Here is a 27,219-nt window from a genome sequence, read left to right as displayed (position 1 = left end):
CGAAGAACAGATCAAACCAAACTGGATTGAAATCAACTTTGATCTTTAATGACTGGTACATTTTAACCTGGCAACTTTTCACTTTACATTCTAATATGAAATAATACATTAAAAACCAACAAATATCACACATCAGCATTTTGATAACAGCTACTGATCATAAAAATAATTACAGCTGTAGAGGCATTTTGTACACATATTTCAAAGAAACATTTGGTGAAAAGTGGAATGTTTAGTGCCTTTTAGTTTGGCTTCAGTTTGCAACATCAAGCAACACGTTTCTTCCATAATGCTTAGATCATATCCTTGCTTGGTATTAGTGGCATTTATAGCTGTCAGCTTAATGTTCGGGACTTTTTTTTTAAGCATTTATTTTCTTATTTGTCCCTGCTGTCTATGACTTGAATAGTTAGTTTAATTGGAACAAGACTTCTGCTAAAAAATAGCACATTATTATACCTGCATAATTCTAGATGTACTGCACCTGTGCTCGCATTACTGTACATACCTGTCACCTTCATCTGACTATTAAAAACTAATAAACATGACCAGACCAGGGGGTACCTATGAGGATGCTTCAATGCAGCATTGGTTTATAATCATATTGTGTCAAGTGCATTCCTTCTTATAATAAATAGGGAGTGCATCATTCAGGTGGTGTTGTTGATTCTATTTCATTTTGAATTATTGTGGATTGTTTCAAGATCATTTGAGAGTTGTACAGAAACAATATCGCCAAATAAAACATAGAATTAGAATTACTTCTAGACGTGATGAGTGACTGAGCTTTACATACAGGAGACTTGAGTGTGAGTGAGAAGTGGAGGGTGTGTGTCAGAATCTTTTACATGTCCCCTCAAGTTTCAGCTTTCTCTTTCTTCTTGCTCTTCTTTAGGAATGAGGGGGCCTTGAACTTCTTTTTCTTCTTCGAGGGGGACTTGGAGGGGGATCCCTCAGGGGTGTTGCTGGGCGGTTTAGCGGGTGGGGCAGCAGGGGTGGTGGAGGGGGGTGTAGAAGTGTCATTGGTAGACAAAGCCTTCATCCCTTTCTCCAGCTCCTCCGTGGTCTGCTTCTCCTCCTCTCCTTTCCCGTTCTGAACTGCCGTGGAGTCTTTCTTTGTCTCATCTTGTTCATTTATTATTGGAGTAAAAAAAAAAAGAACAAAAAACACAATCAGACAAAATTGATTTGTTTGTGTTAGCTGCATGGAAAAGTAGGGGAGAGTGGGGTAAGTCCATAGTATGCGGGAAGTAGGTGTGCTGCAGCACCCCCTAAAAAAGATACAACCCCCCCCCCCCCACCATCGATATCTCCGTCTGTAGTGCATGCGACAAAACATATTCCTGCGGCTATGGGTAAGTGGAACCATTTTTTACATTCAGCATCACTCTGTTAAGGGAAATAATAGTATTATTTCTAACAAAGATATATACATATATTTCAGGATGTTGTGTATCCCTGGAAATAATCAGAATTCATGTAAAAACATAGCTTGCCCCAAAAAAGGTGATACGGGTATGGGGTAAGTTGAGCCGCAGGACAGGGTAAGTTAAGCCGCCTACACATTTCTGTACTGACTGAAATATTACCACTACCTTTTTAAAACTCTTTATCTTTATTTCCCAAACACAATTCAACACAATCACAATCACTTTTAACACAGGCTTAACACATAATAAACACTTGGTACTTTTTAAAACACTTTTAACATAGGCCAGGCCCTGTTGTTACCTCATATCCCAGTGATAATGCCTTGCATTACGCCTGGGAAGAAAACACTTACATTTGCTTACCCCATGCCCATTGGCTCAACTAAACCCAAGGCAAACATTTTGACTATATTAGCCCACACAGCTACAAGAATGCACTTTCATGCTAGGACATGTTTAGGACCTCATATTGAAGCTTATAGAGACCCCAACTGAACATATAAGAATCTTAAAATGATCTACTTTAGTTTAGATGCAAGTATCATAAAACTTCTAACACATTAAATTCATTAGACTTTTTTAGACCTAAATTGCTTACCACTTTTCCCATGTGGTTGCTTCCTTCACAGACTCCATGAAATGATGACCTCTTTCTAAATATTTGGTCAAATTCTTTTTGGGGTATGGTTTCCTAGAAACAAGGGTGGCTCAACTTACCCTTTTGGCTCAACTTACCCCACTCTCCCCTTCACTGCAGACATGTCATGTCATTGCAGTTGTGCCCAACAGAACATGCTTGGTTAATGAGAGTGCAACAATGTCTTAGAGTTTGTTTCTCAGTACTTACTTACTATTGAGACAAGATCTTAGTACCAGAGGGGTGCCCTATGAGTCAGTATAGAGGAACATAGACAAAGACAAACACAGAGACAGAAGGAGAGAGGTACATACAGTAGTTGTGAAGACAGATGGGCGTCACAAGACGGCACTGAAATGTGACATTTACAACAACAACAAACACCACCACACACACATCACTCAGCCATTGAGCTTATTGTACAATAGTCTACTAATTGAGATCCATGCACGTAACTCCATACATTGATATCAATGCATGTTTAATGTGAACGTCCATGTTACATATCTCAAGTTAGGATTTAAATATTTTGGGAAATATTCAACGATGGTGAGCGCAACAGGGGTTGGCAATGAGCAGTTGAAGAGGCACAGAGTGGAGACAACAGTACAGGGTCCCACATATTGTCATGTAGGAATTTGAGCAGTCCTTCTCCCCTGTATGCAAGGCAAGCAGCGACAGCTGTGTGTGTTCAGCACTGCAGGCCGAGTCTCACCTGAGGGTGGGGGATTGCAGGGGGTAGGGTTGTTGGTGGGGGGGGTAGTTGGGGGAGACTCCTTCTCATTCTCCACCTCCTCCCCTACTGACGCACAGAAAGACAGACAGACAGACACAGGAGAACAGTACATAGAGCTAATTCTAGTAAGCCGCGTGCAAGAGTTGTGAGGCAGAGTGAGAAGTGAATTAGGAATAGGTGAAAGAAAGACACATTAACTGTACAGTCTGAGGTTTCATTGCTGTGAGTATAGCGAGCCTTGCCTGGCTACCCAAACTCCTTGCTCCGGCCAAATGCTACGCCACGCCCACAGACGTTAGTTTCTTCTCCGCAATGAGTCTGGATCTGAGTACCTCCCAAAATATTTATAGAAGGCAAACACATTCTAACCGTTCTGATTGGTCCCAGGAACCGATGGTTTGGGCCAGAGCCATAACACACGTGGGTAAAGTGGCGTTTAGAAAATGTGTCATTGGCTTTAATACTCTGATTGGTTAGAGATGAACCAATCGCTGATTACTTTTTGTACAACACCCCTCATTTTAACGTCACCACAAACGACTTCAACGATGACAGTCTCAGACTGAAGTATGTAGCGAACATAGAGCAGCGGAATAATTTGTTTGAGTCGTCAGGCAACAGCGAGACACATTTTGAGTGAGGGATAGTGTAAGGGAACATTTCTAGAGCTTGGGATATTAGGTTCTATCTGCAAAAAGATGATTCTGAGATAATTGGCTTTAAAGTTCCAAACCCTCATTGGTTTGAATGGTGTAGCAATTTTTTGATCTTGTATACTTTGAACTTAACAACATGAATTGGGATATTTAGAGTACTATATAATAACATATATTGTTTTCAAAAATGCAGATAGAACCTTATAGTCCCAAGCTCTCGATTTAGTGTGAGGGATAGCTTTTGGTAGCAGTGCACTTACCATCTGTTTGACCTTCTGCTTTCCTCTGCACCTCCTTGCGGTACTCATCCAGCTCCTTGTCTGTCAGCTGGTTAAACGGGTTGGGGGTCTCTGGCTCAGGTTTCGCAAGTTCTGCCGGGTCTGGAGACTAGGGTGAAAAGGAGAAGGGAAGGATGTTACAATTGTTTTGGTTTTGATAGTCATTGTCGACCCAAGAGGCTTCCCATCTCATTTCAATGTCACACTCAAATGACTCATTCCCAGTAAAGTTCCCATCTTCTTTGTGTTTGCTCTAAGAAGAGCTCATTGGTTTAATCGTCTTCATGGTTCATGATGCCCTCTCTCTCGCTCTGACTATGTTATTTATTTGTTTACCTTTACTTTGTTGTTATTGTTGACTGAGAGCACACTCTTTTTTACAGCAACATGCAGTTTTTGCTGGACCTGGGGAAGAGTAGCAGGGTGGAAGATGAGGGGTTGAATGAATGAATGGATGATACAATGAGAAGCAGGGGAAAGAGGATGATTAGTGGGGATGGTTAGGTGGCCAAAGTAGCTTCTGCAGCTGGGTTAGGAATCGTATTTAACCAGGACAACAGGGTAAACAATCCATCTCTTGCGACAAGACCATAGGGTCTCAGTTTAACATCAAAGACAGAAATACAGCACATCAAATGAAAATGTAAAAAGCAAGCATTCACACATACTCCAGCACTAGTAGCCACATCACTGTAGGCCTAGTACTTGAGCCTTACCGGTAGACTACCATCCGTTATGACACCAGCTAGTACTTGGGACTGGGGTCCTGCTGTCTTCATGTCCTGACGGTTCTGCTGCCGGATCTGGAGATAAACAACAACAACCTGAAAGGCTGAAAACCCAACACCAAACCATGTGATCCCTGTAGTACATCCATACGGTGACATCATTGCTCACTGGGAGCCGTAAGGCAAAGGTACCTTATTTCGTGTTTCCAGCACCTCTTGAGGGTTGGTAAAAAGAGGAACAAACTGATTTGAGTTCTCAATCTTGATGGCTCCTTGTTGCATCTCCTCTGTCTTCAGCCACTGAGGAAGGAGAGAGGAGTATTAAGGGTCAGGAGTTCTGCTGCATGACCCATCCCATAAACATCCCATAAACATTGCTTGAAATGCTTTTTCCCCATCAACACGTTTGTGCTTTCAATTACATTTTTTGGGGACAAAGTTGATCTTATATATGAGAGAGCGTGAGAGAGAGAGAGAAAGGCATTGGGCTGGGCAATATGCCTTTTTCTCGGATGACATCCTCCTGATATTCTATTGAATCCAGTAAAGAATATTTGCACCATGGTCATTTGACTCTGAAAGCATGTTTAACTGAAATCAAGATACAACAATAACCATTATTTTAAACCAGTGTGTTACACAGTGTTGTTGTCATTCTGAGTGCAGTGTTATTATTATCACGTGTGTTCTCAGACAGAGAAACACCACTGCAGTGCCTTTCTTTTCCACCACCAGAGGGCAGACTCAGCACTGCAGTAATCGACACCAGTACTGGGCACTCCCCTGCAATGCAGAGGACAGGAGAAAGAGAGGGTGGGAGGTACAGGAGAGAGAGCGAGAGCTAGTCTCCTCCCCCTGCCTGATGTACATTTACATTTACATTTTAGTAATTTAGCAGACGCTCTTATCCAGAGCGACTTACAGGAGCAATTAGGGTTAAGTGCCTTGCTCAAGGGCACATTAACGTCATTTAGCAGACGCTCTTAGCCAGAGCGACTCACAAATTGGTGCGTTCACCCTATAGCCAGTGGGATAACCACTTTACAATGTAAGAGGGTCTCTGTCTGCCTTGTATTGTTCTGTCTGAAAGGACTCCATTCCTCTGTAACAATCTCTCTCCCTGAGGTACTACAGCAAACAGCCTGTTTTAAACGCCTTTTCAAGCACACAAAATCTCTTGCATAGTTTGTTTTGTTTCGGTATGTTGCATTGAAAGTGACTAATATTGCGTTGATTCGATCACAATTGCCACAGTAAAGGTTAAACGTTGATAGTGTTAACAGGGAAAACTCTAGAAGTGGTCACCAACCTTTTCTGAGTCAATCAATTTCTGAGTCAGATTTATTTTTTAAACATGACTTAAAAAACATAAGCCTATGCTTAACCAATAAAAAAACAGTACTGTAGCAATGAGGTTTGTGCAGTAAGCTATAGGCCCAATACATTATCACAGCATTTTGGCTTTGCTTGAATTGCTCTGCCAATGCATTGTTGTTCAGGCCATTTTTAAAAATCATATTTCAAAATTTGAGGCATGCTATATGATCCCACCGGTGATAGATCCATTGTTGTATTACTTGTGAGGCACAGCTGAGTGAGCAGACATTTAAATCATTTGCTTTTTATTTCTATTTTACTGGGCTGATGGTGCCTGCATCTGATGGTTAGTCTCAGCAGAGGGAAGGGAGAGAGCAGCAGACTGGGGGTCCACCTCTCAACATCCCTCCGCTCTCCCTTTCCTCCACTGACACTGACCAAAAAGGGACACCGTCTTCCAGCTGATGATGAAACTTCAGTTGCACCGCATTATTTCTGCCTCATGCGCAAATTCATATTGTTATTCCTATGAACAGAGAAAGTGAAATATTCCTTGACATAAAAAAAAGACCCAAACCGCTAATTATAACAACATTGCAATCCTATAGATACACTTTCCTACTCATTCATTACTGCTGCAGTGCTTGTTGTAGCGCTGAGTGGAAATAGGAAGAATGCGCATTTTATGGCTTAATAAAGTGTTGAATACAAAGTGTTGACAGTGCTGAGTAAGAACTTAAACATGAACTCACTCATAAAAACAGCAGCTCTTTGCTGTATTCGTTGACAGTCTCTCTCTAGTCATGGTTTTAAACGTTTTGAAATCTCACAGTATCAATTTTGCTGTAGATTTCTTATGGCTGCGACATTACTGCAGACACAGTAATATGAGCCATCTGATTGGCCAGCAGTAGGCCAATGTGCACTTGATTTGCTCTCTGGGCCCGCTGGGAAGGTAGAGTTTGTACCTTCAGATATATGAAATGGTTCAAAATGGCAACAGTTTGCCTACCCGGCGCACAGGGCAGATGAATAGGGTGCACCTACCGCCAACAGCCCGAGAAGAAGAATAAAATAATAGGAACACAAGGCTTTATCGTTGGGTGTTTTACATAAATGTTTGGCGATCGACTAGGAATGCCTTGGTGAACACTGCTCTAGAAAGTTGAGTGAAGTTGAGTGTGCTTCTCTCTGTGGGCTGATATTTCTGCTCAGCAGTCCCGGGGGAGCTGCATGGCAGTCTCAGGCTACTGCGGGCACGCACGCACGCAGCTTAGAGGGAACATTGCCCTCAGGTACTTACTGTGGTGCGCTGGTGTCTGGGGCTGGCCCTCAGGTACTTACTGTGGTGCGCTGGTGTCTGGGGCTGGCCCTCAGGTACTTACTGTGGTGCGCTGGTGTCTGGGGCTGGCCCTCAGGTACTTACTGTGGTGCGCTGGTGTCTGGGGCTGGCCCTCAGGTACTTACTGTGGTGCGCTGGTGTCTGGGGCTGGCCCTCAGGTACTTACTGTGGTGCGCTGGTGTCTGGGGCTTGCCCTCAGGTACTTACTGTGGTGCGCTGGTGTCCGGGGCTGGCTTGGTCTTGGTTCACCCTCAGGTAGGAGTTGGGGGTGTTGAGCCAGCGGGTCTTCTCCTGCTGCTGCCGCTGGGCGTAGGGGTGCTGGCGGGGTAATGGGTGCACTCCCTCCTCCTCAAACTGGAAGGAGTGGACTGTGGCGGGGACCTCCACCTCCCTCCGTGTCCGTGAACGCTCCAGTAGCACGGGGAAGCGGTAGGCGTAGCCGGTACGGTAACCCTGGAGGGTGGGGACAGGGAGGTTTATAGTCAAGTTTCTGTCTGATTGATATATTGTAAATGTCCAATGTCCAAAGGTAAAAGTGATCCATATGATCCACATCCTGGAGGGTTAAAGTAGGTAAGACCTGTGCCTGGGTCCCTCTTAGTTTCTGCATATTCTAAGTACTGTTTATCCAGTATTGTGTATGGTGGATGTTAATGCATTAGTGCAGGGGGACACAAGTGATCTGTTTGATAAGATCCAGACCAGTGCATGTCATAAACAACATTTTACCTACCCTATTCGTAATTACTTTCCCCATTCCACTAAATTGACAATGCTTGTAGCATTGTAAATCAGTACTCTACATTGAATCATTCCACTAAATTGAGAATAGTTGTAGTATTGTAAATGTGCTTCTGTGTTTTGATCTCACCAGGTTGTCCAGAGTCCTCATGAGAGCCTCAAACTCGTGCTCCCCGAGTCGACTCTTGGTCAGGGGGCCGAAGGTGGATCCGGCCCAGCCCACGGTGCCTGCAGCGTTGGGTTTATGGGTGGAGCGGTCCAACATGATCAGGTTCTGCTCTCCTCCAGCGCTGCACAATGCTGACACCTGTCAGCACAACACAGGATTGCAGCAGTGTGTTATGCTTTGTGTTTGGCAGCGTACAGTTACAGTACTGCACATACAAAAATCAAATCAAATCAAATTTTATTTGTCACATGCGCCGAATACAACAGGTATAGACCTTACAGTGAAATGCTTACTTATAAGCCCTTATCCAACAATGCAATTTTAAGAAAGAATATCCCCCCAAAAATACCCCAAAAACATTAAATAAAAAGATAATAAGAAATAAAAGTAACAAATAATGAAAGAGCAGCAGTAAAATAACAATAGCGAGGCTATATAAAGGGGGTACCGATACCGAGTCAATGTGCGGGGGCACCGGTTAGTCGAGGTAATTGAGGTAATATGTACATGTAGGTAGAGTTATTAAAGTGACTATGCATAGATAATAAACAGAGAGTAGCAGCAGCGTAAAGGGGGGGGGGGGGGGGGACAATGCAAATAGTCTGGGTAACCATTTGATTAGATGTTCAGGAGTCTTATGGCTTGGTGGTAGAAGCTGTTTAGAAGCCTCTTGGACCTAGATTTGGCGCTCCGGTACCGCTTGCCGTGCGGTAGCAGAGAGAACAGTCTATGACTAGGGTGGCTGGAGTCTTTGACAATCTTTAGGGCCTTCCTCTGACACCGCCTGGTATCGAGGTCCTGGATGGCAGGAAGCTTGGCCCCAGTGATGTACTGGGCCGTACGCACTACCCTCTGTAGTGCCTTGCGGTTGGAGGCCGAGCAGTTGCCATACCGGGCAGTGATGCAACCAGTCAGGATGCTCTCGATGATGCAGTTGTAGAACGTTTTGAGGATCTGAGGACCCATGCTAAATCTTTTCAGTCTCCTTAGGGGGAATAGGTTTTGTCATGCCCTCTTCACGACTGTCTTGGTGTACTTGGACCATGTTAATTTGTTGGTGATGTGGACACCAAGGAACTTGAAGCTCTCAACCTGCTCCACTACAGCCCCGTCGCTAAGAATGGGGGCGTGCTCGGTCCTCTTCTTTTTTCTGTAGTCCACAATCATCTCCTTTGTCTTGATCACATTGAGGGAGAGGTTTTTGTCCTGGCACCACACGGCTAGGTCTCTGACCTCCTCCCTATAGGCTGTCTCATCGTTGTCGGTGATCAGGCCTACCACTGTTGTGTCATCGGCAAACTTAATGATGGTGTTGGAGTCGTGCCTGGCCATGCAGTTCAGTCATGAGTGAACAGGGAGTACAGGAGGGTACTGAGCACGCACCCCTGAGGGGCCCCCGTGTTGAGGATCAGCGTGGCGGATGTGTTGTTACCTACCCTTACCACCTGGGGGCGGCCCGTCAGGAAGTCTAGGGTACTAAGGCAAGGACAAGGACAAGCATTCAGGAGTGAAGCTGCCAAAGCTCTCACTCTCTCTCTCTCTCTCATACACACACATACACAGACATTGAGCTATGAGTCTGGCAGTTCTCTCTCTCTCTCACTCCCTCCCTCTCTCTCCCTCTCCCTTTCTCTCTCACGCACACACAGTCACTGAGCTATGAGTCTGGGAGTCCTCCCTTTCTCTCTCAGTGTGGCTGTCAGAGTTGTGCCTCAAGCCTTTGGCAGGAGGGAGCAGGCAGAAGCGATGTCAGTATGTGTGTCTCTGTACCTGGATCTGACAGGCAGCCTGGATGTGGTAGATGGTGTAGAAAGCCTCCTCCACTGACTCCCCCAGGGCCACGATGCCATGGTTTCGAAGCAACAGCACCTAGGAATAAAGATAGACTTCAGCAAGACAAAAAACATAGTAAAACCCTCTTTTGCCTCAGAGTACACTCTGTGGGGATTTTTGTTCATTATCTCTCATTTCCTCCTCTTTCTTCGGCCATGTCATTGCAATTGTTATTGTTTTACAAATATATTGAGTAAAAGTAACTAATGTTTTCCCTATTTATGGGAAAACTAATTTTTGCTCTTTCTCAAGCAGCAAATTAGCAGTATCAGGACATTTACAACCCTTGCTCTGCCGTAATGTTGTCACCTTGCAGGTGGGCCCGAGGCTCTTCTGGAGCTCCACCCTGTCCTCCTCGTTCTCCATCAGCCCATTGTAGTCATAATACGCCACCTCACCCACCAGCAGAGCCTCATGGGACAGTGGCAGGAGGCCACACTTCATGGCGGACACCTGCACACAGAGACAACTATAAGTCACATTCTGGAATGAAGGATTAGACAGGTTTTTTCAACACTGGTCATCATTAAATGTGAATAATGCCTACATCTTATCCTAAAAAGTATCATCTCTAGTGCTCCCTAGTCCTAAAACATTTGAGACTATGTGAAAAGATGTTAATAATGATAGTTCTGAGTGTGCCCTGTCCCCCAGGCCCCAGCCCCAGTGTATGTGTGACTCACGGCGGCGGTGGCAGGGGTGTGGAGGTGCACCAGACAGCGTACGTCTGGCCGGGTGGAGTAGATGGCTGAGTGGAGGCTGAAGGAATCCAGGTCTACCCCCAGGGTGGTGCTGCCCCTCTCTACCACCTCCCCCAGGATATTCACCTTCGCCTGGGAGGACAACAACGCAGAGCAACACTAGCATCAGCACTCAGTGTCACATTCATTTATATTTGTGTAATGCTTATTGCAAAGCGTATTGTTTATTACAATGTTTAACTAAGTTAAGCCCTTCTTGAAGGAGTTCTGTAATAACAGGGGCAAGTTAAACTAAGCATCAGTTAGTTGACTGAATAATTAGTACTTACAGTGGGGGGGAAAAGTATTTAGTCAGCCACCAATTGTGCAAGTTCTCCCACTTAAAAAGATGAGAGAGGCCTGTAATTTTCATCATAGGTACTGTCACGGATTCTGCCGAGGCTGCTCCTCCTCCTTGCTCGGGCAGGCTTCGGCTTTAGCCGTCCCCGGAGTACTAGCTGCCACCGTTAGATGTTTCGATGTTTGATTGCTTTTGTCTGTCTATTGCACCTGTGTCCGTTTGTGTCTGATTATGTGTCCTATAAGTTGCCTGTCTTGTGTTGGTTAGTTTGTGTGTTGTTATTCGCCTGTCCGTTAGTGCTGCGTGTTTTCTCTGTTTGTTGTTTTGTAGTTTACGCACAGTTTGCGTAATCGCTCGCCTCTGTTTTATGTTGAGGCCGTTGATTGTATTTTGCCTTGTGTTGCACTAGTAAACTTTGTTGGACTAAGCTTCGGTGTCCTGCGCCTGACTCCCACACCACATTAACCTCAGCCCTTGACAGGTACACGTCAACTATGACAGACAAATTGAGGAAAAAAATCCAGAAAATCACATTGTAGGATTTTTAATGAATTTATTTGCAAATTATGGTGGAAAATAAGTATTTGGTCACCTACAAACAAGCAAGATTTCTGGCTCTCACAGACCTGTAACTTCTTCTTTAAGAGGCTCCTCTGTCCTCCACTCGTTACCTGTATTAATGTCACCTGTTTGAACTTGTTATCAGTATAAAAGACACCTGTCCACAACCTCAAACAGTCACACTCCAAACTCCACTATGGCCAAGACCAAAGAGCTGTCAAAGGACACCAGAAACAAAATTGTAGACCTGCACCAGGCTGGGAAGACTGAATCTGCAATAGGTAAGCAGCTTGGTTTGAAGAAATCAACTGTGGGAGCAATTATTAGGAAATGGAAGACATACAAGACCACTGATAATCTCCCTCGATCTGGGGCTCCACGCAAGATCTCACCCTGTGGGGTCAAAATGATCACAAGAACGGTGAGCAAAAATCCCAGAACCACACGGGGGGACCTAGTAAATGACCTGCAGAGAGCTGGGACCAAAGTAACAAAGCCTACCATCAGTAACACACTACGCCGCCAGGGACTCAAATCCTGCAGTGCCAGACGTGTCCTCCTGCTTAAGCCAGTACATGTCCAGGCCCGTCTGAAGTTTGCTAGAGTGCATTTGGATGATCCAGAAGAGGATTGGGAGAATGTCATATGGTCAGATGAAACCAAAATAGAACTTTTTGGTAAAAACTAAACTCGTCGTGTTTGGAGGACAAAGAATGCTGAGTTGCATCCAAAGAACACCATACCTACTGTGAAGCATGGGGGTGGAAACATCATGCTTTGGGGCTGTTTTTCTGCAAAGGGACCAGGATGACTGATCCGTGTAAAGGAAAGAATGAATGGGGCCATGTATCGTGAGATTTTGAGTGAAAACCTCCTTCCATCAGCAAGGGCATTGAAGATGAAACGTGGCTGGGTCTTTCAGCATGACAATGATCCCAAACACACCGCCCGGGCAACGAAGGAGTGGCTTCGTAAGAAGCATTTCAAGGTCCTGGAGTGGCCTAGCCAGTCTCCAGATCTCAACCCCATAGAAAATCTTTGGAGGGAGTTGAAAGTCCGTGTTGCACAGCGACAGCCCCAAAACATCACTGCTCTAGAGGAGATCTGCATGGAGGAATGGGCCAAAATACCAGCAACAGTGTGTGAAAACCTTGTGAAGACTTACAGAAAACGTTTGACCTGTGTCATTGCCAACAAAGGGTATATAACAAAGTATTGAGAAACTTTTTTTATTGACCAAATACTTATTTTCCACCATAATTTGCAAATAAATTCATTAAAAATCCTACAATGTGATTTTCTGGATTTTTTTCCCTCATTTTGTCTGTCATAGTTGACGTGTACCTATGATGAAAATTACAGGCCTCTCTCATCTTTTTAAGTGGGAGAACTTGCACAATTGGTGGCTGACTAAATACTTTTTTCCCCACTGTATGTGCATCGGCCAGTTAAAAGTATTGTTTATGTTAGCAGCTAAACTCAAATGTGGATCAGGCTATTTACATAATAACCCACAGCAAGTATATAGGTTCACTTTATGACTGTGGAGCAGAATTAGTAGTGAACTCACCAGGCTAGAGGCAGTGACCTCACCATAGGCCAGGCCATCGGGCAGAACCAGGAAGTGCTCCTGTTCCTTACTGACACGCAGCTGACAGGAGACAACACACACATAGCTCTGTCAGATACCAAACTTTACAAACAGAGAGAGGGATAGAGAAAAGAAAGGGATGGATAGAAAACAAACAGAGAGAGAATAAGGCCAAAGGTAAAAAATAGAACAAACAGAGAGAGAGAGAGAGAGAGAGAGAGAGAGAGAGAGAGAGAGAGAGAGAGAGAGAGAGAGAGAGAGAGAGAGTGAGAGAGTGAGAAAGTAAAGGTAAAAACTGAGATGATGTCCTTTAAAAATGAGTTACACAACTGCATAGTCAAGTATCTGCTCCAAAATGTCAAAACTTGCATACAATTTTACCCTAATGGACATTGTAATGGTAGTGATGTACTAAAACCATCTCTTTTGACAGTAGTGTTTTTTGCATTGTCAAAATAGGGCTCTAAAAGAACAAAGTAAAATAATGATATAGAGAAAGAAACACAGAAAGAGGTTGTCAGCCAGGCAGGTCTACTTACGGTGAGGCAGGTGTGGCTGAGCTGGGCCCAGCCGTAGAGGTCCAGCAAGCGGTGAACACTGGCCAGTTTACAGCGCATCAGCCTCTCTCCCTTCACCATGCTGCTGGGCTCCAAGCCATGTAGGTCATTGATGGGCGTCACCATCATCATGCCTACACAGAGAGAGAAGTCAATAGCAGATCACAGAACATTATCTTGTGTGTGTGTGTTTGTTATCTGTTGGTGAGGTGATTCGGGGAGTTAGTTGTCTGTGTCTTGATGTTAGAAATCGATTGCAAAATTGCCCTATTTGGCTCAATGTCTGAGTGACGTGTATTTGAACATGAGTATGTCTGTGAGTATGTTTGAGTGTGTGTATGTGTGTGCGCATGCATGTGTGTGTGTACCTATACAGTACCTGTACTGGAGGGGGAGGCGGACAGGGCGGCAGGTGAGCCGTGAGAGGCCATGTAGTCAGCTAGCTGCCTTAGAGCCCAGAGGTTGGAGCTGCTGCCTCCCTTCTTCATCTGTTCCTGGATCAGAACATCCAGCTCCTCATGGAACGACTGCACACACACACACACACACACACACACACACACACACACACAACTATAAGCCTGCATGCTTCTAAAATACACACAATTAGCCTGAGTGCTAAAATACTCACCCAAACACACTCACAAATACAGCACGGATCAGAATAGTTCCTAGAGCAGACAGACACATCAAATGTTCACATAAATGGCTTTTAAACCGGAGTCACCTCTGTTCATCTAACATGATTGCATCATCTAATGCATTTCCCTCCCGCCATTCCTTAGCACTGTCCGCTGCTCCAGCCCTCTTTAGCCTTTTTGTGTCCCTCCCACACACACACACGCGCACACAGGCACGGCACATGCACACACACACACACACCACTATGGCAAAGGCTACCGTCTGCAGCCGCAGCTGTCAAGTGGTGATTCAGAGCAGATTAAATCTGAGCTGTGGAGATAATCATATCTTTGGAGATCTAATGAGGGGGAAGGGAGAGTGGAGGGCAGAGGGATTGGACACAGGGTGGACATGAAAGGGTGGAACGATGGGATGAGGGGGAGGTCAGGGTAGTGTGAGTAAGGGATGTCCATAATGCGAAACTGAAGAGGGACCTTTTAAAACTGCTCCTTGAAAAGTTGTGTATATGCACACACATGAACACGCATACGCACACACACACACACACACACACGCACACAGTGTGCTACTCACCGGGCTCTGCAGGAGACTGGAGACGCGTTTCTTGTGTTGGTGCCCGGAGGAGCCGGGTGTAGAGTGCTGTGGAGACACAAGGGCCTCAAGGACCCCATCACTAGGGCCCCCATCGCTAGAGCTCTGCTGCACAGGCGTGCCCTTAGGGGTGGGCGAGGTGCTCATCTTCTACTGCTCACAAGGGGGTGCCACAGGACGAGGGCTGGGGAGAGCTGGGAAGAGGAAAAGAAGATAAATTAATTGCTGTTTCAAATAGATAAATATACATTTAGAAAATAGCATTTTACATCCTGCTACTGACACACATCACTTCCAATCCCCCATGTTTTTTTTTCTCGCAAATATATATATATACAGTGAGGGAAAAAAGTATTTGATCCCCTGCTGATTTTGTACGTTTGCCCACTGACAAAGAAATGATCAGTCTATAATTTTAATGGTAGGTTTATTTGAACAGTGAGAGATAGAATCACAACAAAAAATTCCAGAAAAACGCATGTCAAAAATGTTATAAATTGATTTGCATTTTAATGAGGGAAATAAGTATTTGACCCCCTCTCAATCAGAAAGATTTCTGGCTCCCAGGTGTCTTTTATACAGGTAACGAGCTGAGATTAGAAGCACACTCTTAAAGGGAGAGGTCCTAATCTCAGTTTGTTACCTGTATAAAAGACACCTGTCCACAGAAGCAATCAATCAATCAGATTCCAAACTCTCCACCATGGCCAAGACCAAAGAGCTCTCCAAGGATGTCAGGGACAAGATTGTAGACCTACACAAGGCTGGAATAGGCTACAAGACCATCGCCAAGCAGCTTGGTGAGAAGGTGACAACAGTTGGTGCGATTATTCGCAAATGGAAGAAACACAAAAGAACTGTCAATCTCCCTCGACCTGGGTTGCAGGTTGCAATGATCATGAGAACGGTGAGGAATCAGCCCAGAACTACACAGGAGGATCTTATCAATGATCTCAAGGCAGCTGGGACCATAGTCACCAAGAAAACAATTGGTAACACACTACGCCGCGAAGGACTGAAATCCTGCAGCGCCTGCAAGGTCCCCCTGCTCAAGAAAGCACATATACAGGGCCGTCTGAAGTTTGCCAATGAACATCTGAATGATTCAGAGGAGAACTGGGTCAAAGTGTTGTGGTCAGATGAGACCAAAATCGAGCTCTTTGGCATCAACTCAACTCGCCGTGTTTGGAGGAAGAGGAATGCTGCCTATGACCCCAAAAACACCATCCCCACCGTCAAACATGGAGGTGGAAACATTATGCTTTGGGGGAGTTTTTCTGCTAAGGGGACAGGACAACTTCACCGCATCAAAGGGACGATGGACGGGACCATGTACCGTCAAATCTTGGGTGAGAACCTCCTTCCCTCAGCCAGGGCATTGAAAATGGGTCGTGGATGGGTATTCCAGCATGACAATGACCCAAAACACACGGCCAAGGCAACAAAGGAGTGGCTCAAGAAGAAGCACATTAAGGTCCTGGAGTGGCCTAGCCAGTCTCCAGACCTTAATCCCATAGAAAATCTGTGGAGGGAGCTGACGGTTCGAGTTGCCAAACGTCAGCCTCAAAACCTTAATGACTTGGAGAAGATCTGCAAAGAGGAGTGGGACAAAATCCCTCCTGAGATGTGTGCAAACCTGGTGGCCAACTACAAGAAACGTCTGACCTCTGTGATTGCCAACAAGGATTTTGCCACCAAGTACTAAGTCATGTTTTGCAGAGGGGTCAAATACATATTTCCCTCATTAAAATGCAAATCATTTTATAATGTTTTTCTGGATTTTTTTGTTGTTATTCTGTCTCTCACTGTTCAAATAAACCTACCATTAAAATTATAGACTGATCATGTCTTTGTCAGTGGGCAAACGTACAAAATCAGCAGGGGATCAAATACTTTTTTCCCTCACTGTATATATATATACATACATACACGTACATACATATAAATACATATACATACATATATATACATATCCTTTAAAAAATATATATATTTCCCTTTATTACTTTCCAACCCCACCTCCCCTTCCCTAATTGGAGTAAACTAGTGAACAACAATGCTTAGGCCTCTACTTCCAGCTTATACATACTATATACATTTTATGGACAGTCAATTTTACAATAATTCTATTTTGTTTGTTTTTACTCCTGAACTTCCTCTACCCTCAACCTCTCTGATCATTTTCATGATGTCCATCCGGTTTGCTTCTATATGCCATATCTTTCTAACTGTGCTCTTTCACAAAAGCTCTCAACCTATAACCTATATACTTATTATGGACACAGTATGCTTTACATGAGTTATCTTGTTGTTATTAGTTGTTGTTAGTTGTTATTAGTCCCATCCTTCAACTCCATTCAACACCACCCATCTATCTCTTAACACCATCCATATTGGATTTCTATTTGCCATATATTTTTCAACTGTACTGTGATGTTTTACAAAAGTTCTGAACCCTTCTATTCTCATTGTTTCTACAGATTGTAAATTGAAAATAAACATTTTTGCTAAAAGTATTATTATATTATTGATTGATTGACTATGACTTGTCAGATCACCCAGTATTGCTATCTGCAGGGTTAGCTCCAGGTAAATATTGCAATCCTTTACCCATTCCTGGACCTGTGTCCAAAAACAAGCTACAAATGGACAGTACCAAAACAAATGATCTAATGAATCTGTCTCTTCGCAGCAAAATCTGCACACACACTCTTAATTTATTCAACAATAAATACAGTGCATGAATCGACTGTATTTATTTTTTATTTTTTATTTGTATCTACTGTAGGTACCAACTTGAGCCTCAACTTTCTAGTGATGGGGTCATCCCACCCCCACACCAGGGATGAGTTACTCCACAGAGTAAAGCCTGTGTGTGCTATAGGCTAGCGGAACCAGTGGGCAGTGGAGAAATGAAGTATTAGCAGTAAGAGCTCAGACAGCGACATTACAACGCCCGCCAGCAGGAAGTCAACTCAATCATAGAGGGCCAGCACTGGGAGAACCAGTAAAGACTTACCGTAAAGGTTTTCAAAAAGAGCCAACCAACCCTCCCCCAGTGAACATACACACACACACACATTTCTGCTAACAGCAGATAAGACCCCAAACATGCACTCTCTCCTGTGCTATCTGAAACTGCTCCGATTAGACACATGTACAGTGCCTTCAGAAAGTATTTAGGCCCCTTGACTTTTTCCACATTTAGTTACATTACAGCCTTATTCTATAATGGATTAAATAAAAATAATTCCTGAGTTTCTTTTTAATTTTTGCAAATGTCTTAAAAATTAAAAACAGAAATACCTTATTTACATAAGTATTCAGACCATTTGCTATAAGACTCGAAATTGATCTCAGATGCATCCTGTTTCCATTGATTATCCTTGAGATGTTTCTACAACTTGATTGGAGTCCACCTGTGGTAAATTCAATTGATTGGACATGATTTGGAAAGGCACACACCTGTCTATATAAGGTCCCACAGTTGACAGTGCATGTCAGAGCAAAAACCAAGCCATGAGGTCAAAGGAATTGTCCATAGAGCTCTGAGACAGGATTGTGTCGAGGCACAGATGTGGGGAAGGGTACCAAAACATTTCTGCAGCATTGAAGATCCCCAAGAACACAGTGGCCTCCATCATTCTTAAATGGAAGAAGTTTGGAACCACCAAGACTCTTCCTAGAGCTGGCCTCCCAGCCAAACTGAGCAATCAGGGGAGAAGGGCCTTGGTCAGGGAGGTGACCATGAACCCGATGGTCACTGACAGAGCTCTAGAGTTCTTCTGTGGAGATGGGAGAACCTTCCAGAAGGACAACCATCTCTGCAGCACTCCACCAATCAGGCCTTTATGGTAGAGTGGCCAGACGGAAGCCACACCTCAGTAAAAGGCACATGACAGCCCACTTGGAGTTTGCCAAAAGGCACCTAAAAGACTCTCAGACCATGAGAAACAAGATTCTCTGGTCTGATGAAACAAAGATTGAACTATTTTGCCTGAATGCCAAGCGTCACGTCTGGAGGAAACCTGGCACCATCCCTACGGTGAAGCATGGTGGTGGCAGCATCATGCTGTGGGGATGTTTTTCAGCAGCAAGGACTGGGAGACTAGTCAGGATCGAGGCAAAGATGAATGGAGCAAAGTACAGAGAGATCCTTGATGAAAACGTGCTCCAGAGTGCTCAGGACCTCAGACTGGGGCAAAGGTTCACCTTTCAACAGGACAACGACCCTAAGCACACAGCCAAGATAACGCAGGAGTGGCTTCGGGACAAGTCTCTGAATGTCCTTGAGTGGCCCAGCCAGAACCCGGACTTGAACCCGATCGAACATCTCTGGAGAGACCTGAAAATAGCTGTGTAGCAACGCACCCCATCCAACCTGACAGAGCTTGAGAGGATCTGCAGAGAAGAATGGGAGAAACTCCCCAAATACAGGTGTGCCAAGCTTGTAGCGTCATACGCAAGAGGACTTGATGCTGTAATGCTGCCAAAGGTGCTTCAACAAAGTACTGAGTAAAGGGTCTTTTTTTTAAATAGTCAATGGTGAATTTCAGGATATGCACTTGTGTTGGTAAGGTTTCCCAAGCTCCCAAACAGTTTATTTATTGCCACCGGGGGCTCGCCGGTGTAACTGCTAAACTGCTTACTGACTGTACACTGTACTGCATGATTGTAGCAGGGTTACTAACGTGTTAGTTCTATTAGCTGTGTTGACTATGACGTTACTTTAGCTAATATGGTGACAACAATGTAGGCTGTTTGTAGCGATTAGCAGTTATGATATGGTTTGGCTTGGAAAGGTTTTTTCGCCTAATGTGTTGTGCATTGAAGTCCACAAGCGAAGGGAAAAGGTGAGAGGAGGAGAGCACGCAGATGCAAGAAGGAACACAATGCGGCTGCTATGAAAGTTAAATGTGTTTACGTGTGATCAGGGGTGTATTCATTCCGAAAAATGTTTCTTAAACGGAAGCAAACGGAGCGAAATGGGGATAAACATACCTGCATTTGTCCAATAGAAACTCTCGTTTGCAACTGTTGGACTAATGATTACACCCTAGATCAGCTAGATGCAGGCAAGAGTGAGCAAGGCAGACCTCAAATTTTTCTCTCGACCTGTGTGCACCTACGTTGTAAACTTTCATTCATAGGCTAGGTTGTAGCAACCTCATGATGGGTATAGGGACATTTTAAGTATCTTAGTAGTAGCCTAAACCTATCGATGTTACATTGAACTGGGTGAATGGAATATGAATGACAGTCATCCAATTTGCTGTAATAGAAATAAGGCCATGCTCATAAAAAAATTAGCGTCCTCCCTCATCTTAAACTGCACCGACCGCCACTGATCTAAATGCACTCTTAATTCCTCCTCCCTAATGCATTAACTCTACTCCCAAACACTTACTCACACAACTAAGTCACTCCCACCACCAGGCCTAATAGTATGGATAAACTGCTGCCCACAACCTTTCATTCTAAGGATTTTATTCTGTGGCGGTACAAACTTGAATTAGCCTTGGTACACAGAAAGCATTGTGCATTACTGTGGTCCAACATCAAGCTACTACTAGCTCTGGTTCTCACATTCCATCAAGACACAATATCAAAGAAATATCATAATTATGTGTAATGTATCACCACGTTCAGGTAGATTTTTCATCAGTTTTAATATAGGTTACTTATTTATTTGCCTAAGCTTTCCATCCATTCTCTCTTGATATAAACAGTCTCATTTCTGTTGCCTCTGCCCTGGCAGGTCCCAGTTCATGCTGTGCTGTGGTTGTGAGTGTGTTGGCATCCCAAATGGCACGCTATTCCCTATATAGTGCACTACACTTGACCAGGGCCCATACAGCTCTGGTCAAAGGAAGTATACTATTTAGGGCAGGGACATAGACAATGATAGAGGCCTCTAGTGGCCAAAAGGCTGTATTAGCATGGGCTGCGCCATTGAGGGCTTCCACCATTTTTTTTTTTTTTTTTTTTTTTTTTTTTTTTTTTATGTAGTCAACTGGGTGGGACTTCCAGCTTCATTGGCTGGTCCCTCCTGGTGACCCTGTTGGTGTAGACCAGGGTTTCCCAAACTGGAGTCATGTCAAACCGGGTCATCAGAACAAATATACTACTCCTCCACCATTACTTCCTCCTCCACCTGCTCCCCAGCCTCATCACCTGAGTTCCAGAAAAAGCTGGAGGAAAGAGTAGGAGATGGGAGCTCTGACAGGCAAACCCTATACCCTCAGTTCACTAACTCCCCTCTGCTGCTGGTCATAAGATGAGCCTCTGCCAGTCCAAATTAGGAGCTGGGCATGTGGAAACCACATTTAATGTGCATGTGTGCATTACAAGCATTTATTGATCAGTGTAAATGCACCGGCCTCTTTCACTGTATTGATATGACAGCCAGGCCTTTCTCCTGACTCTGAGAGCTGTAGATGCAGTTAGAGGAAAGAGGGAGTGAATAGGAGTATTACATAAGTAATCCCAGATTGATTTCTCTGGCCAGGCTTTCATTAGGTTAATGAGAGAAAGTGCAGTTAGTGGATACAAACTAATTATGGAACTACTTTGGAACAAGTCAGCATTGATTCTGTCTTGTTTACCCATGCTAACCCACTTTTAACTCAGCCAGTTGTCACTACCTAGCTAACTTTAAATAAGATATCTGGGTGAAGATACAGTATCTTTGTCATTGGAACTTGAGATGAAAAGGGTGTTTAGATCTAAAGTTCTAAAAATAACAGAAAACTCAGCATTAATATCTTCCTGCAAATTCAAGCATAGTTATATGCATAACAATGAGATAATCTTTCATAAATGAATAGGCCAAGTTGCATTGGATTGTGTTAATCAAAGTTCCTCTTGAGCACTTTTGGTAGGGCTGTTAACGTTTTAAATTAACCCTTGAAAAATATCAGTCGTCTCTTCTTCTGTGCTCCAGTCCTCATTATTTTGTCAGATGATTTAACCTTTTACTGCAGTGGGGTAAATCAGGGTCACACAGAGTGTTTCTTGGTAGTATTAAACAAATATACTTTGAAACAAAAGTATACAGCCTACACAAATGGTTATGGGCTTTAAAAATATATAGTTTAAATGTATTCAATTTGAGTTTGCATCCCAATATTAAACTTTATACATCACAGAAGACTGAAATATAACAAAACCGTTTGAAATAGAAACACCGGATTTTTGGCGTGGTTTTTGAAATAATTTTTTTATGAATTATGTAATTATGAAAAATATTAATAACATTCCACCAATGAAGCCACTAGAGGGTGATTTGGTCATTTGACTGTAGGAAAGGGTTTTAATAGCCTGGGTGTGTTCTAAAGGAACAGACACAGACAGGAGGAACAAAGGGACACATTCATTTGTGATCGGTCTGATAATACATTATGTAACATGATCGTGACCAGGGGTAAATGGTTACATGTTCTGTTGTATCAGCTGGACAGATTTCTAAACTGGACAGGATGCTGGAAAATCATTGCAGAAAATCTGTCGAACCATCAGTATCTAAACACGTGAAATATGCCCTGAGATTAGAGCAAGGCTTCTGAAAGGATGTAATTATGGTTTTCATTTATAGTTATCAACAATTATGTGCAAACTTGTGAACTATACACAATCAATGATGAGTGGGCATTCTTCTGAACCAATGGCTGTCACTACCTAGGTTGGAACAACACATTGTGGATGATGAAGGATGTTAACTGGAATGAAATATGAAAATGCACACTTCGCAACAATAGAAAAATCTATGAAAAATAGACAATTAGTCAGTTTTAAAGTTCAGCTGAACAACTGGGATCTTGAGAATGTATTTTCATTACATTTTTAAAGAGAACATGGAGCCTAGATAAAATGTACTTAAAAGATACAAAGACAGCTGGAGTTGAACCAAGGAAAGGGCCAGGCAGGGTCTGTCTACCTTAAGCACTTTCCTTGATTCGGTAAATGGAGGCATAGTGCATCTCTCCAGACAGTAATGTCTCCACTGTCTCCTCTCTCCTGCATCTGTCTCCCTTCCTCTTCAACCATTAGGTCTCCATACATTATTGATTTTCTGACTTACTTCATACCGATAATGTTTATGATAAGTATTAGTATCTGGAACATAAAAGATATTCCACATAATCTTGTGTGTAGTTTATCTGTACACGTAGGCTAAAATTGAACAGATTCCATTGCTAATAGTTGCATGAAACTATGTAGGCCTATGCTACGGAGTTAAGAACATGCCATAAACTCACTCCACAGCTAGCTTGAAATGTCACCAATGGAGCTATTGAATTAGATATTTTTCTGTAGCTCAAATCGGTTAGTAGGTTGTCAAGGAAGGCGGTCTCGTGTGTTTGTGAGCAGGGGACCAATAGTTTGAGCCCGGTAAGGGGACAGGGGCAGTTGAGTTATATTGTTAGAAGCACACTGACGTCGGTTTCACCTACTAATGAATGATAATGCAGTGAAATAGACTCCATTTAGTAATGCAACCTTTGGCGTCCCCCTAAGGACAGATACACTGGCATATTATAAATTGAGACTATCAGTTCCAAGATGTGGCTGGGTCACCAGAGACAATATTTCTCTCAGGGTATAAAAAGCTTGTGCAGTGGCGATTTTACCATGTAAATCTTGGTGGGGCAAACAAACAAAAATAATGTGGGATGCCTGCCAGCAAAGCCACTACACAACACTAAACAATTAATTAATTGCACTATAACGCTGACAAACGGTGCCCACAAACTGTGCCAACAATGGTGCCCACAACAGCAGAGTCCCAACATCTTACCACTGCTACACCTGGCTATCAGTGGAGCCTTGTCTGGCAGCAAAACAGTTCATTCAGCCTTATTTAAAAAACAAGGTTGAATCATGATGACGTCAGTGATCTTCAGGTCGTAGCTCCAGAAAGAGGCCCGAGTTCCGGATTTACAATTCCGAGTTGGGAGACCGTTCAAAATGTATCTTCCCAGTTGTCTTGAACTCACTGAAGTCAAGTTTTCATGGTTCCGAGTTAACAGTTGTTTTGAGCGCGGCACTGACAGCATGGCCAATGTTGAATGTTTATTATTTTAAACTTGGAAAAGAGACCCTTAATCCCAGATTTGGGACCACACAGCCACTCCACTGAATAGCAGGCTAATGATTGCTTTGAAATGCTTGCAGTTAGCCACTGATTCCTTCCAAACCACTCATTTTTGAATTTGCGATTTCCAACTTGTTGTGTAATGCTTATGTCCAATGGCCAATGAGCACCGATATGTTTTATCTATAATTTCTCTTCATTATTTCTCTTCATATGACAAGGATTAAAAAGGATTTGCCAGTAGATTGTCGAATTGATTCATGATGATGACTGCTAGCTAAGATTTTGAAAGTATGATGTTGACATGATCAGTCCAATCAAAGCTACTGTAGATATAACGTGATTTGACATCATTTTATCTGTGGCCAATGACCTTGAGCCTTCTTGGATGGGCACTTCTAATGTAACTCTATGGCAGCACCCAAAGGGCTTGTATTTTCGAGTGCCCTTAGACTTGGCGGTGACGTAGTGTCCCCATGAGCGACAGAACACTGAGCCAATCACAGAGCAACTAGAGAACATTACCAACACCTACGCTCCGTATTTTCTGCTGGCTGCCCCACCACCACAGATAGCACTGAGCTAGGCTGAAACATCTGCATTTTGGAGCTGCCTTACTCAAGAAAGCAAAAAAGAGACCATGTTTGTATGCGGCTTTATTAACTCAATTATTATTTATTTTTTTACATTGTTTGCAAACTGATATGTGACACATATTAATGCAAAAATAACATGCAAAACAGGCAAGCCTGGGGCTCTGCCCCACCTGCCCTGAATGACGGGTAGCCACTAGGCTTATGCCATGAACAAATGCTGGGTGCTTGTCTTATCTATACACACCCACCCACTACTCCCCAGATAAAAGTCTACCCCTCCACTGTCAGGGAAAAATACACAGTAACGATGATGTGCTGATAATAGCTACTTCAAGCAATAGCTAATTACAGGCTATTGATGAACATACATGAAATAAGCCATTTGATTATGATTACTAAAGCTTAGGTCTGTTCAAAACAAATTATCATCTGACTAGGGCAATGCTTTGGGGTGGTGAATGTGGATTCAAGTGACTCCTTAAAAAAATAGGCCTAGCCTCCCTATTTTGTCCAGTTCCTCCATAGCAGAATCCCTCATATGATACCCCATGGCCCCTGCACGGCTGCCTAGCAACCAGGCGAGCAGCGCTGCAACATCACCACCTAAGCAGCACCCACTGGCGACTGATGTTTCAGCGCTGCATGGCTGAAGGAGGATCTAAACTGATGGCCACCCGCAATATGCAGAGCTATGTTGTGGTGTTACTAAGACAGTGCGCTGAGACGGCCACTTTTGGTCCTCAGGAATCCATTATAGCCTGGCTACACAGGCCCCAATCTGCATAATAAAAAGTGAAATGACCAATCCCCAAAGATTACAAATAAAGGACGCATCCATGCAAGACGGTCCTTCCTCGTGACATAATCCAATTCCCATTATGCTGTTTGACATTTGAAAATAAGAGCATCGTGCCCCACATGAACATCAACTCAAATATAACAGAACCACCATGTAATACGTTTAAAGCCAAGAGAAACGCATTTCTAACATCGAAAAGAATAGATAGGCTATACTATTCTGATGAAGAATGTCCATAAATCATAGGCATCCATGTCTGCTGCTGCAGAACAGATTGCTGGTGATGATTAGCAGGCCAATAAAAATGTAGGCCACAGTAGGCAGTACAGTTGGGAGGAAACGGTGGATCATCTAGGCTCTTGGAATTATATTATTATAGGGACATAGAAATGTTATTCATTTCAGGTTGGAGATTATTTTATTTTCTACATCACTGGCCATTCTCTCATCAGTGTTATGGCAGGCATGCATCACACATTACAGTATAGCCTTGCATTTAATTGCGGAGCAATGTCACCAAATGATAGCTGTGTATCGGCAAATGGATTGTCACGAATATGTTGATAGGTTTAATTACTCAAAACGAATTTACATCAAAGACAAAAACCTTCAGGTATCTTAGGTTATGTTCAGTGCTTACCTCAGTGCATTTTCTGCGCCTTGTCCTTTGTGGGTGCGCGTCACACCCTCTGCCTTAGGAATTAACCCAATTAACACGATCTGCAGGAATTAAAATGCAACGCTAATGTTTATAGTCCAAAGTGATTCCGTTATGTCTGCCTCTACCGCGGCCGCCTGCTATATATCCCCGCTGTTTTTCATCGTTGAGCGCGCCTGGACCAGCCCAATCGCTAAGCCTGCCCACACTCCAACACCCTGACCTCCGTAAGGTCTTCTGCACGATTCCGACACCTCCTGCACTCCCCAAAATTCTGTAGCAATTTATTTGATTTGATAGCACCTTTTGTGAGAAATTTAAATGTGAAAATGGTGCACACCCCAACAGTGTTAGTTTTATTTTTGTCCTATGGACGCCTGGAATTGTAATATTGTATAAACATTGAAGCTTTGACCACGAATTAAATCAAACTGGCGCCACCTTGTGCTTGAGGTTGGAAATAAGGAAATAAAGGAATAAATAAAAAAATGCAAAACGAACAAAGACCATTAGGTCCTACCCTTCATAGGCATGGCATTAACAGGCAAAAGCCATAGGCCTATGTAGGGGTGAGGGTCAGTAATCAAATATGACTATGTTAGTCAGTCAAATTACATTTTGAAGTGCATGTGTATTGTTTAACATTGTTGGAGGCTTTGTTAGGTGAGATTTCTTTTGTTTTAGAGTTAATTTCATGCAATGCTATGCATTTTGCCATGGGGTGGAGAGAATGTTTTCAGTTTTTAATATGATATTGAAGTCAGAATGACTAACAAAATCAATGGGGGGCCCCCTGGCGGTAACCTTGATTCCTGGCTGCTAGACTAATTTACCAATTTACTAATTTTTGCTGAGATGTGCTAATTGAGTGACTATAAGAGAAAAACTGCTGATGCATAACCACATTTAGAAATTGCACCTTGGGTGTTCTACTATTCTAACTCGCAACAGTTTGAGACCCCACTTTTTGTGTGGGAAATTGATCCAAAAATATAAAACGCAACATGCAACAACTTCAAAGATTTTACTGCGTTAAAAAAAAGGTGTGGATCAGAAAACCAGTCAGTATCTGGTGTGACCACCATTTGCCTCATGTAGCATGACACATCTCCTTCGCATAGAGTTGATCAGGCTGTTGATTGTGGCCTGTGGAATGTTATCCCATTCCTCTTCAATGGCTGTGTGAAGTTGTTGGATATTGGCGGGAACTGGAACACGCTGT

The 27,219-nt window shown here is 43.4% G+C and overlaps 1 protein-coding gene across 2 annotated transcripts; it reads right to left on the bottom strand.

Annotated features, from left to right (window-relative positions):
- Nucleotides 1-26: 26 nt before the first annotated feature.
- Nucleotides 27-26,200, bottom strand: LOC311141025 (beta-adducin-like). Of its 2 annotated transcripts, XM_084176305.1 has the most exons (16): nucleotides 25,980-26,200; nucleotides 14,833-15,044; nucleotides 13,997-14,144; nucleotides 13,600-13,751; nucleotides 13,040-13,120; nucleotides 10,551-10,700; nucleotides 10,177-10,320; nucleotides 9,805-9,903; nucleotides 7,996-8,172; nucleotides 7,332-7,577; nucleotides 4,658-4,765; nucleotides 4,454-4,540; nucleotides 4,074-4,142; nucleotides 3,720-3,846; nucleotides 2,783-2,866; nucleotides 27-1,125 (listed from the first exon to the last, which is right to left on the bottom strand). In XM_084176305.1, exons 2-16 carry the CDS (start codon nucleotides 14,995-14,997, stop codon nucleotides 857-859), a joined length of 2,106 nt encoding a protein of 701 aa, XP_084032431.1. In that variant the 5' UTR covers nucleotides 14,998-15,044; nucleotides 25,980-26,200; the 3' UTR covers nucleotides 27-856. The 2 variants fall into 2 exon arrangements, with proteins under 2 accessions (XP_084032431.1, XP_084032432.1); XM_084176306.1 differs by lacking the exon at nucleotides 4,074-4,142.
- Between the last annotated feature and the right edge of the window lie 1,019 nt (nucleotides 26,201-27,219).

The sequence above is a fragment of the Coregonus lavaretus genome (genome assembly GCF_964263955.1).
Source record: "Coregonus lavaretus genome assembly, chromosome: 14".
In the NCBI taxonomy this organism is placed as follows: Eukaryota; Metazoa; Chordata; class Actinopteri; order Salmoniformes; family Salmonidae; genus Coregonus; species Coregonus lavaretus.
This window is presented reverse-complemented; position numbering and strand designations above follow the sequence as displayed.